The following is a 12,559-nucleotide window of genomic DNA, read 5'->3' on the forward strand; positions in this document are numbered from 1 at the left end:
CATGGTACACTTTATATTCGGTCGATCGGCCTCGGGCTATAATCGGGCTACCTTAATCGGGCTTTAGTCGGGCCTTAACTGGGCTACGGACATGTTTAATGGTAAACGGGTTTTAACCGGTTTTTAAACGGGGCCTCTTTAAAATGTGCTCTTATATTCCGGTCTACTCATGCAAGCCCAAAAAAATGACAATAAATCAAAAAATGATACCAAGATAACCATTATTTAAAATGTAAACATGTCTTTACTTTTTTGTTTTTACTCTTTAATTTGGAGGGTAAAATAGGTATTCTACAATCATTAAAGGGTCGGGCCAAGCCAGTGCACAATAGGCCGGTCTCGCTCAGGCGCCCGACGGTCCAAGTAGCAAAATCGAGATCGACCATTAATAAACGGGTCTGGCTCAAGCCCGACACTTTTAATAAATGGTCCGGACTGGGCCGGTCTATAAAAGGTCGGTCCCTGTCGATTTAGTCGGTCGAGCCCAGAGTTAACAATTCGGCCGAATAATTTGCAAATTATTCGGCCGAACACAATTTTTTCGAATTAAATCAAAAATTCTGGCCGGATCCAAATTAAAAAATAAAATTCGGTAAAAAACGAGCTTTTTACTAATTTGAATTTAAAACACGAATAATTCGGGCCAAATCGAATTAAACCGAATTATTCGGTCCACTTAACTAGTATTAACAAAAAAAAAAAAAACAAAACATACAAACAAACAAACAAAACGTCATATATGAAACCCATGGTACCCACCACCGAAATATATATATATATATATATTTTTTCATCTTCTTCTCCCCCAAATTTCCTCCTCCTTCTTCCCATATTTTTTCTCCACCTAATTCTTCTGTAACAATCGTACGAATCTACTATTTGTTTCATTTATTTCTCATAACTTCATCAGTTCATCCTAAGATATGGGAGATATCAAGCCTTGATGGATAATTTGAGATTATGGGGGACCAGGACAGATTCATATCGCCGTATCGATCAATGTTCTTTTATATTGTTGCTTTAATTTTAAAAAATTAGTGCGTCTTAGTGCAATATGGGTCTTGTGAACCCAAGCAAAAGGATAGTGAAAAATTTGTTTGGTCAATTTATTTATTTGTTTTATTATAGTTGTAATCTTGCTTTCACTGTTTTGGAGCCTAATTTATTTCATGAGTAGAAATTGGATTACAATAACCATTGCTTCCATCACTCAATGACAAAATTTTCATAGTTTTTTTACTTTATTGTATAAAGTAATTTGCTCTTTATAAGTATACAAATCAAGTTAATAACTTGATAAATAAAAAATATACAATAAACTATAAAAATAATATCCGAATTTTTTGCCCGACTTTTATTTTTTAAATCGAATAATTCTTGAATCCGAATCCGACTCCGATTTTTATTTTGTTTGCTTTTTTGACCGAATCCTTAAATTAACCAATCGAATTATTTTGAATAATTCTCTGCCCGAATAATTCCCGAATCCGAATTTGCTAACTATGGTCGAGCCACAAATTGATACCCCTACACTTAATAGTACGGTAAGGGGTCTGAGTATAATTTGATATTATCCATTGGTGTTTCTCTAATAATGACATTCTCTATAAGGTGGCGCCAGAGTTAATAATTTGGCAGAATAATTCTCGAATTATTTGGCCGAACATAATTTTTCCGAATTAAATAAAAAATTCTGATCGAAACCGAATTAAAAATAAAATTAGATAAAAAACGCGTTTTTTACTAATTTGAATTTAAAACGTGAATAATTCGGGCTGAATCGAATTAAACCGAATTATTCGGTCCACTTAACCAGTATTTAAAAAAAAAAAAAAAAAAAAAAAAAAACAAACAAACAAGACGTCATATATGAAACCCACGGTACCCACCACCGAAATAGTTTTTTTTTTTTTTTATTCTTCTTCTCCCCCAAATTTCCTCATCCTTTTTCCCATCTTTTTTCTCCACCTAATTCTTCTGTAACAATCGTGTAAATCTACTATTTGTTTCATTCATTTCTCATAATTTCATCAGTTCATCATAAGATAGGGGAGATATCAAACCTTGATGGATAATTTAAGATTCCAGAGGACCAGGACAGATTCATATCGCCGTAACGATCAATCTTCTTTTATATTGCTGCTTTAATTTTGAAAAATTAGTGCGTCTTAGTGTAATATGGGTCTTGTGAACCCAGGCAAAATGATAGTGAAAATTTTTTGTGGTCAATTTATTTATTTGTTTTATTGTAGTTGTAGTCTTGCTTTCACTGTTTTGGAGCCTAATCTATTTCATGAGTATAAATTGGATTACAATAACCATTGCTTCCATCACTCAATGACAATTTTTTCATAGTTTTTTACTTTATTGTATAAAGTAATTTGCTCTTTATAAGTATACAAATCAAATCAATAACTTGATAAATAAAAAATATACAATAAACTATAAAAATAATATCCGAATTTTTTGCCTGACTTTTATTAATCGAATAATTCTCGAATCCGAGTCCGACTCCGATTTTTATTTTGTCCGCTTTTTTGACCGCTTTTTTGACCGAATCCTTAAATTAACCAATCGAATTATTTTGAATAATTCTCCGCCCGAATAATGCCCGAATCCGAATTTACTAACTATGGGTGGCGCTGTAAATTACCCTAAATAAAAAACAAACACAAAGGACAGCATTAACCAAGAACAGTCAAAACTAACAACATATGAGGTGAATAATGGGACCCGAGTCAACCGAACCAAACCAAATTGCCCAAAAAACAGGACCGGACCAATCCAATTGGAGTCAATCCTTGGGAAAGAGTCCTACCGGGTTCATGAATTGGAACCTTCTAGACCTCAGTACCTTGGAGTTTCCAAATTCCTGGAGGATCTAAGATTACCTAAAATTCTCAGAGTCCAAACAATACGTAGATTCAAAATACCTAGTTACCGGCCAATAGAAATAAACTTCTAATTATCTTTAAGAAACCAGGAGCGAATAAAATTCCGAAAAAGAAAATCTCTTTCTTCTCACACAAGAAATAAGGAGTTGGGTATTATAAATACCCACTCCGGTGAATCGTTCTCTCCGTTTCCCATCTTTCTTTCTTCTCTCTGTTCATCGTTTTCTCTGCTCAAATCTATCTTGAATCTTCTTGAAGATGGCTAACCAACATGAATCTTCTGATTCGTAAGTCTCTTCTCTCTGACATAAGCTGTTTTCTTTATGGGTTGTTGCTTCTTTTTCCTCTCATTGTTTGTTTCTTCGGTAGGAATTGGGGTAGTTGGAGATTGGGAAGGAGGTGGGGTTTTTACGGTTTGTTAAAATTTTTGGATTCTGATGATGGGTTTTTTTTTTCCTATGAATCGCAGAAAGGGAACGAAGAGGGATTTCAGTACTGCAATTCTTGAAAGGAAGAAGTCTCCGAATCGGCTTGTCGTTGACGAGGCCATCAATGATGATAATTCAGTGGTGACCTTACATCCAGATACGATGGAGAAGCTCCAGCTTTTCCGTGGTGATACCATCCTGATCAAGGTAAACTTCAGTTTTTCCTCGTAATTGTTTGACTTTTTGAACGACTTTTATTTTTAGTTTTGTGGGCTATTACGTTTTCAGATTGAGATGAGATGTTACTGATGTGTATAGGAATTGACAAAACCCAAGCTTTTGGGAGATATATACTTTTTGTAATAGGGTTCTGAAAAACTAGGGTTTTTAATATGGGGATTCGGCTACTTTTGCTGAACTAGGTATATCTGGGTTGTTGGTTACTGGCGGTCAGATAGAGCGTGATGTTATTGTAGCTCTTATTATTGAATTCTGTTGGTATACTAGGATAGTTTGGCCTAGAAATATGTCTGTATTTGTTTGGTTCTCCAATTTGGATATTTTTCCCTTTCTTCTTTTGAATATCTAGAAGGCTTTAAAAGTTTTGATTGTTCCGCAATTATGACATTTGCGAATGCCATTCTAGAATTTGACAAAGGCAAGTGGCATTGTAGGATTCTATGTATGTGAGAGTGGCATTGTAGCAAGCGGATGTGGTTTTTGATAAGTTACTTGAAGCTTTACAGTATTCTCTTTTCACTAATTCTTGAATCTGGTAGCATAGGTGTATGGGGGATGGGTTATTCAAGTATATGATTCAAAATTATAACTGTTAAACCAGTTGATGCTTATTAATTTACGATTCCTCCATTCTCATGGATTTGCAGGGAAAAAAACGGAAGGATACGATTTGCATTGCCCTTGCTGATGACACGTGTGATGAACCAAAGATCAGGATGAATAAGGTCGTCCGATCAAATCTGAGGGTTAGGCTTGGTGATGTTGTTTCTGTCCACCAATGCCCGGATGTCAAATACGGGAAGCGTGTGCACATACTTCCTGTGGATGACACAATTGAAGGTGTCACTGGGAATTTATTTGATGCCTATTTGAAACGTGAGTTCCTGACCTGTTTTCGTGTCATGCTTGTCTATTCTGAGTCTTTCAGGGGAATTAGTAATTTCAGGGAACTTTCCTTACCAAGTTTTGGATGGAATCTTTGAACCAGGATGTTGGATTTAGTGATAAACTATTCTATCATGGCATCCTATTTTTAAATAAATAAATAGGTAGACACTTGTATGTGAATAGTATGCAGATAATGTATGATCTGCAATACGAATAATGTGTTTTATGAGCCTCTGGTTTTGGATATTGAAAGTTATTGTATGACTAGTCCGATGTCTCAGCTGAATAATGATCTTCTATGGCAGAAAATAATTGATTATTTTGGACGTAACAACTTGAAGGCCTATTTGACAATAGTAGAATGCAAGTTTCATGTGAGATTTATAAGGGCTGAATGAGTTTAGTTTCTATTTATTAGTATTTGTGTGCATAATTTTCCTAGAGGGTAGAGTAACCAGTGGCCTAATTGTTAACCTGGGAAACAATTGACCACTTAATATTCAATGACATGCCCCTCATGTTTTGATACCAAAGCAAGTACAAGGGCTGTTTGGAGAAAACAGTCAATCTTTAGTTGAATCAAATCATTTGATTCCTGGCTATTAATTGAATGTCATGTCAATGAAGGGATCATTTTACATTTCTTTTTTTCATATCTCATTTTCTTTGTGTCCTCCTTTGGATTCAATTGTAATTTATATACTTTATTTCAAATTACTTTATGGAGTGCCTATTACTTTCTTTTTTACTTTCATTTCTCCTATTTGTTTTTTCTCAGATCCATGTATAACCCGACTCCATTTAGTTGGGACAAGGCTGAGTTTGTTGTTGGTGTCTGCTCTTAAGTTTTGTAGTTAATATATATATAATTTATGGAGTGTCTTATTATGATTTTTGGGATATTATATATTGCAGCTTATTTCTTGGAAGCATATCGCCCGGTTAGGAAAGGTGATCTATTCCTTGTTAGAGGTGGAATGAGGAGTGTTGAGTTTAAAATCATTGAGACTGACCCAGCAGATTACTGTGTGGTTGCTCCCGATACTGAGATATTTTGTGAGGGCGAGCCAGTTAGAAGGGAGGATGAAGACAGGTTGGATGAAGTGGGTTATGATGATGTTGGTGGTGTGAGAAAACAGATGGCTCAGATACGAGAACTTGTGGAACTTCCTCTAAGACACCCACAGCTCTTCAAATCTATCGGTGTGAAGCCCCCTAAAGGAATTTTGTTGTATGGTCCTCCAGGTTCCGGAAAGACTTTGATAGCGAGGGCTGTTGCCAATGAGACTGGTGCCTTCTTCTTCTGTATTAATGGACCAGAAATTATGTCCAAATTAGCTGGAGAGAGTGAAAGCAATCTCAGGAAGGCATTCGAAGAAGCTGAGAAAAATGCGCCATCTATTATCTTCATTGATGAAATTGATTCTATAGCACCTAAGCGAGAGAAGACAAACGGAGAAGTTGAAAGGCGCATTGTTTCTCAGCTCTTGACACTGATGGATGGGTTGAAATCTCGTGCTCATGTTATTGTGATGGGGGCTACAAACCGGCCTAACAGCATTGACCCAGCTTTGAGAAGGTTTGGAAGGTTTGATAGGGAAATTGACATTGGTGTTCCAGGATTGAGTTGGACAAAGAATATGAAGTTAGCTGAAGATGTATGCCAAATTCTTTATGTTTGTGTTTAAGAATAATCTCTTCCTGTTTCTTTCATAAATTAGTCAAGCTAATAAATCCCACGGTTCATCTACACAGGTTGACTTGGAAAGAATATCAAAGGACACTCATGGGTACGTTGGTGCTGACCTTGCTGCTCTCTGTACTGAAGCTGCCCTTCAATGTATCAGAGAAAAGATGGATGTCATTGACTTAGAAGATGACACCATTGATGCTGAGATACTTAACTCTATGGCTGTCACAAATGAGCACTTCAAAACTGCTCTTGGAACAAGCAATCCCTCTGCCCTTCGTGAAACTGTCAGTAGAATTTCCAGAGTCCTTTTATTCTGGGTGTATGTGCGTTTTGTTTTCTTTATTGTTCTTTGCTTATTAAGCTTTTGATGTGCAGGTTGTTGAAGTGCCTAATGTGAGCTGGGAAGACATTGGTGGGCTTGAAACTGTCAAGAGGGAGCTTCAAGAGGTAAAAGGCTATGTGTGACATAGGTCTTAGCTGGTTTCATGTTTCAATTATCGTTATTGTCTTTGTTGTTGCTGCTGCTGCTGCTGCTGCTGCTGTTGTGTGCTTAGCTTTTGACACTCTTTTGCTGTGCAGACTGTCCAATATCCTGTGGAGCACCCTGAGAAATTCGAAAAGTTCGGTATGTCACCCTCGAAAGGAGTACTTTTCTATGGTCCTCCTGGTTGTGGGAAAACATTATTAGCCAAGGCGATTGCAAATGAATGCCAGGCCAATTTCATTAGTGTTAAGGGTCCGGAGTTGCTCACTATGTGGTTTGGTGAGAGTGAGGCCAATGTACGAGAGATCTTTGACAAGGCCCGTCAATCTGCACCTTGTGTCCTTTTCTTTGATGAGCTTGATTCAATTGCTACACAGGTTTGCTTTCCATTTCTCCTTGACCTTTTCGTTCTTTGCCTTCATTCCCATTTATTTCTATGAATTCTTTTTTTTGATAACTTATCCTTCAAAGCTTTAAATGCCACTCTATGAATTCCTTGTTTGCTTACATTTATAGTTTACTGATTCTTTCCATTCTTTTACATTTAATGGCAGAGAGGGAGTAGTGTTGGAGATGCTGGTGGTGCAGCTGATAGGGTCCTGAACCAACTCCTGACTGAAATGGATGGCATGAATGCAAAGAAGACAGTTTTTATAATTGGTGCCACCAACAGGCCCGACATAATTGATCCTGCGTTGCTGAGGCCGGGCCGCCTTGATCAGTTGATTTATATTCCTCTGCCAGATGAAGACTCCCGTTATTCAATTTTTAAGGCCAACCTGAGGAAATCACCCATTTCAAAGGATGTGGACATTAGGGCTCTTGCAAAATATACTCAAGGCTTTAGTGGGGCTGATATTACAGAGATATGCCAACGTGCTTGCAAGTATGCCATTAGAGAAAATATTGAGAAAGTAAGTTTCTTCCCTCTGGTTCTCTTTTTCCTTTCAAGTGTAAGTTTCTTCCCTCTGGTTCTCTTTTTCCTTTCAAGTGTTGTCGTGTATACACGTTCTGAATTATCCCTAATCTCCACTATCATCCAGCCAGTAGGCTTTTTGTAGAATGGCTCATTGTTCAGGATTCTAGATCTTTTCAGTAGAGTACGGAGTGGGAATTATGGATGTGATATCTAATACATGCTATGTGCTTCTTGGAGTCGAGAATGATCAAGGTTAAGAGAATTATTATAAGCTTCTAGATGCAGTATCTCCATTGGATGTTGCTGCTAAACTCATGGAACTTGTCACCATATTTTTTGTTTAAGGTAACCTAAGCGGCGTAGGTGCTGGCCAGGAGCCTAGGCTAGGCCTTATTGGTTGTGGTGTGCATTAAAAAGGCTTTAGTTTAGGATCTCTTAGGTATATAGTAAATGAAAAACTAAAGACAAGAAAGATATCATCAATCAGTGGTCATTCAACATTCATCAAAACAAACAACAATCTTTCGAGGAAGTATCGTCTTGTTAGAACAAATTTTGGGCTTTGTTGCATTTTTTTTCCTATTTTAACCTGTTAGTTTACTGCCTTTCTTATTTTAACTCCCCTTACTGATATGATAAGCTGCTTATGGTGCACCATAAAAGCATACCATTGTGTATGGATCCCACCCCCCCCCCCCACCCCCACCCCTCCCCCACCTTAAAAGTCCAACCTAGGTCAAAATGACCGATGTGACCAAGGGCGCTGCCTATTCGACACCTTGTTCAGGCCTTGGTAAGGAAAGAGCCAAGTGTGAAAAACTGTGAAGGCCTTGCCCATTTTGATGGGTGTTGAGTGAGGCCTCCCTCAACAACTATGCTTGACACATTCAGATGGCACCAGCAGACTAGCTTCATTCTTTATTGTTGTACATAGATTGTTCATAACCTGGATGTCAGCATAGACATGCTCATATGAGAAATGGAAAGCTAATGATGGGAGATCTGTTGATGCAGGACATTGAAAGGGAGCGAAGGAGAAGTGATAACCCTGAGGCAATGGAGGAGGACATTGAGGATGAAGTGGCGGAGATTACACCAGCACACTTCGAGGAGGCAATGAAGTATGCACGGAGGAGTGTGAGCGATGCTGATATCCGAAAGTACCAGGCATTTGCGCAAACATTGCAGCAATCAAGGGGGTTTGGGACTGAGTTCCGATTCGCTGAGTCTGGATCTGGGGCTACTGCATCTGACCCATTTGCAACTTCAGCTGGTGGAGCTAACGAGGATGATCTTTACAGTTAAACCTCCGTTTGTTTTATATTCTGGTATATCCAGACATTATATCTCTGTCTAATGCTTCCCTGGAAGATTGGGTTGAGCCATACTATTATTTATAAGCCTCCTACTTAGTGCAGTGGGGTTTTAGACACCATTGGTATTATTTTCTGTAAGAAGTTTCCCTAGATCGCATGGTGAAGTTCACTAAGTGATACTAAGGTTGGAGATCCTGTGTCCCCCCTTCCCCCCTCGAGTGGCCCTGATGCCATGCAAAAAACGGGTTTCTGTTCATCGTGGCCTTAACTTTGCTTTGGGATTGTACTGTCATTTTATCTTTTTATTTTTTATTTTTTGGGTAAACTTGTACTCTTCATTTTGTATTTTTTGGGTAGAAACTTGTACCCTTTATCAACGCAATTGCCATCTTTACATTAACTTTATCACCAAAAAAAAAAAAGCCGTCTTTGTAATAAGAGGCTTGAAACTCAGAAGGCCATTATACGTAGTTGCTTCAAATGGGGTCCTCACTAGGATGATTTTTTTTTTTTTGGAACCTTCCTGCGTGAAGAAAACCTACCCTCACAGCCTCACTTACGTTTTCTAATATTTTTCTTATGGAATGTGACAATGAAATGTGATAGCGCACACTAATATCTAGAATATTGGTACACATGCGTGGACAAACATGGGTTACGTACCAATACAAAAAGGGTGTTAGATTGATGGGCAAGAGAATTTTGTCCGCTTGTGAGGCCATTGCACCAGTGCATATGTCAGTGTTTGCTCGTGTCTAGACGTAAAGCCACGCAAATGGATAGGATTATTTTCTCACAGATAATCAGACTGAATTTATTTTTAGTTGTAGCAAGACTATGAAATTTAATCATTTTCTATTCGCCCAGTGGTTTGATGAACATATCATCTGTCCATATGTTTGGAGAAATAACTGATCATTATGACATTAATAATTTATGTTTTGAACCTAGGAAATAACAAGCCCAGCACAGCCCAGGCCGTAAGCAGGTATGAAAGTCAATTGAGAACTATGAGCAAGTCGTGAAAATTAGAGAGAGATGTCCATGAAGAAATTCCTCTTGGCATTTTTCTCCTTTATAGGAAAAAAAATTAATCCCAAGCCCATGTTGGCAGAACCATGGGTAATGTTATGGGCTTCAGAGTTCTTAATAATTACAAAATTTTCATTTTTCAATTTACAATATTACACTTTCTCTTCCTTCTAATTTTTTTTCTAACCAAACGGTGACTTACATAACTCTATAATCCTAAAAGTGGAAATTTTTCTAATGACTTAACTAACACATGTCTCCAATTTAATGATGGGATAACACAAAACTCTGCCGGGGAGTAATGTAACACCCCCCCACCAAACAGACACACACAAAGAGAGAGAGAGAGAGAGAGAGAGAGAGAGAGAGAGAGAGAGCTAAATTTCTTAACCCAAAATGGAAAATAGATATGTGGTGTAAGCATTAGGTGCAAGGGGTTAGAATTAGAGGAACCCAATTGATGGGTAGTAGGGGACAACCCATTAGGAGCAAGGGTAAGGGGTTAGAGTTAGAGAACCCAACTGATTGGGAGTAGGGGACAACCCCATATGAAGTTAGGGATGATAGGGTTGAGGTGCTTGTTCGCAATATTTGGGACACTTGGGTCTTTTTCAATTTTTTTTTTTTGGTCCCCTTCTTCTGTCTTGTACTATTTAGATTAATGGTGCTCAACCTGTCTTTTTTTTTCTGATAAAATGGTGCTCAACCTGTCACAGACATTGATGGCAAATGCCCATCTTGTCAATCTTTAATCATACATCTACTCTCAAAATACCTAGTTAGTGAGTGGTGGCCCACTGACCCCTATTCCATTTTCTTCTTGGTAAAAATGGTGATCCCCATTCCACCTGCAAGTAACAAAAGAAAGTAAAAGGGTACACATTTTACTTTAGTCACCTTACCGACCTCACGGAATATAGTTATTCTCTTTAAAGAAGAAGGAATATTATAATATAGGGAGAGTGTTTGTTGAAGAGCAGCGTGGCCTGCACCAATGTGAGGGTTAGTGGGAGCAATCATAGACGCATGTATGGAATGATCATTTCATCTCCATATTTAGTTTTAGCAAGTTATAACTATCATTTGATGGTATATTTGGCGCTAATTCTTAGGCTGTGTTTGATATGTAATATTATGGGTTTCAAATGTTTTCTAGATCCAAAATATATTTCGAAAATATGTAGCATCCATAGTCCTCTATTTGTGTGTAAAGAAACTCCTTGCTATTGAGATACAAAGCCTTTGATTAGTATGGAAAAGTATATTTTTAACGATGTAAAATAAATGATAGAAGTTAATATGACATTTTAGTTCAATCATATGGTCACACCATTAGTGGAGAGGAGATTCTCTCGTCTCCATGAGTGAAAGAAAACTTGATCCTAAAATTTCAGTCTAAATAAAATTTTACATGTGATAATAATATGGTCGAAGCCAAAATAGAATGAAAGAAAGTATAAATAATTTAACGGTTCAAAATACATGCGGAAAATTCTAATACAAATTGAGCCATATGTTTGAGTTGAATTATGAAACCTGACACATGACCAATCAAGAGTATAATTAATCAAATCAATGGTTTGGATTTTTAAAAAAAAAAAAAAAAAAAAAAATCAATGGTTTGGATTGGCAGATGGACCCTTTATGTGTCTAAACTAAATTACCCTTGTAACCTACCCCAATTTAATAGGCATTTTGTGATATATTTTTACCATAATGAAAAATGAAAAAAAAAAAATATATAAAAAAGGGGTGGATCTGGCTCCTTTGTCGTGCAACAAGGGTGATAGTGCATATTGGACGGCTTAGAACATTCGAACATAGATCCCAACACATGGGCACGTGCCTTGAAGTGCTCTAGATTGTTAGATGGGCACTGCTATATCTGTTGCGTCACAGAGGAGCTCCACATGAAGACAGCAAGATGAAGGAAACCCCCTATCTGCATCTATACCAAGCATATTTTCAACCTCTACATCCTCTTATACAACTCTTTTGATATAGGCAACGTAAATTGTCAAAACTGAACTGTTAGTTGTTAAAGCCCCTCAAGTAAAGTTTCAAAAAATAGAATCGGGAATTGAATCAATCAGTGCTAATTGCGATTTGATTCAATTATGTAGCATTTCGTTGAGGTGGAAAACTTATGAGGGTGGACCTCACATGCTGTGGGGTGAGTTGATAGGGAAATGAAATGAAATAAAATAATAGAATATATAATTTTTAGTGGGTGAAATTCTATGGAAAAGAAAAAAAATGGAGATGTGATGGAATTTTATGAGAAATAGAGGAAATACGAGCAGAGGAGAGAGAGAGAGACACACACACACACAAAAAAAATAACTTTTTATGAAGTCCTACCAAAATTAGTAAGAGTATCAAAGTGAATGGGGTGAGAAAAGTTAAGTACCACAACAATTATTGCATTAAATGACATTATTTTATGAATTTCCTACTCCATTTATCCAAACACATATTTATGATAATTTATGAGAATTAAGTATACGTTTATTGGTCACGATTGATTCTGAAATTTTCTCATAAGCCCTCTTGCATCCGAGAATTAAGGGTATCAATCAACCGATTGGTTCGAGTTGATTGGATTGATTATTAATTATTCAAATCTGGTTCTAGGCATTAGGGTTATTTTGGCAACGACCAACAA

At 37.2% G+C, this 12,559-nt stretch overlaps 1 protein-coding gene across 1 annotated transcript; it reads left to right on the forward strand.

Annotated features, from left to right (window-relative positions):
* The first annotated feature begins 3,006 nt into the window (after positions 1 to 3,006).
* Positions 3,007 to 9,118, forward strand: LOC122067211 (cell division control protein 48 homolog E-like). Its single transcript, XM_042631051.1, has 9 exons — positions 3,007 to 3,181; positions 3,364 to 3,529; positions 4,210 to 4,438; positions 5,366 to 6,108; positions 6,206 to 6,427; positions 6,519 to 6,590; positions 6,723 to 7,004; positions 7,182 to 7,541; positions 8,561 to 9,118. The coding sequence occupies exons 1-9, from the start codon at positions 3,153 to 3,155 to the stop codon at positions 8,849 to 8,851; spliced, it is 2,394 nt and encodes a 797-aa protein (XP_042486985.1). The 5' UTR covers positions 3,007 to 3,152; the 3' UTR covers positions 8,852 to 9,118.
* The last annotated feature ends 3,441 nt before the right edge of the window (positions 9,119 to 12,559 follow it).

This window comes from Macadamia integrifolia, unplaced genomic scaffold (genome assembly GCF_013358625.1).
Source record: "Macadamia integrifolia cultivar HAES 741 unplaced genomic scaffold, SCU_Mint_v3 scaffold2759, whole genome shotgun sequence".
Taxonomy (NCBI): Eukaryota; Viridiplantae; Streptophyta; class Magnoliopsida; order Proteales; family Proteaceae; genus Macadamia; species Macadamia integrifolia.

Coding starts and splice junctions, on each gene's coding strand:
- LOC122067211 (XM_042631051.1), top strand. CDS start 3,153: ATGGCTAACCAACATGAATCTTCTGATTC. Junction 4,439..5,365: donor ATTTGATGCCTATTTGAAAC/GTGAGTTCCTGA, acceptor TATATATTGCAG/CTTATTTCTTGGAAGCATAT. Junction 6,591..6,722: donor TCAAGAGGGAGCTTCAAGAG/GTAAAAGGCTAT, acceptor TTTGCTGTGCAG/ACTGTCCAATATCCTGTGGA.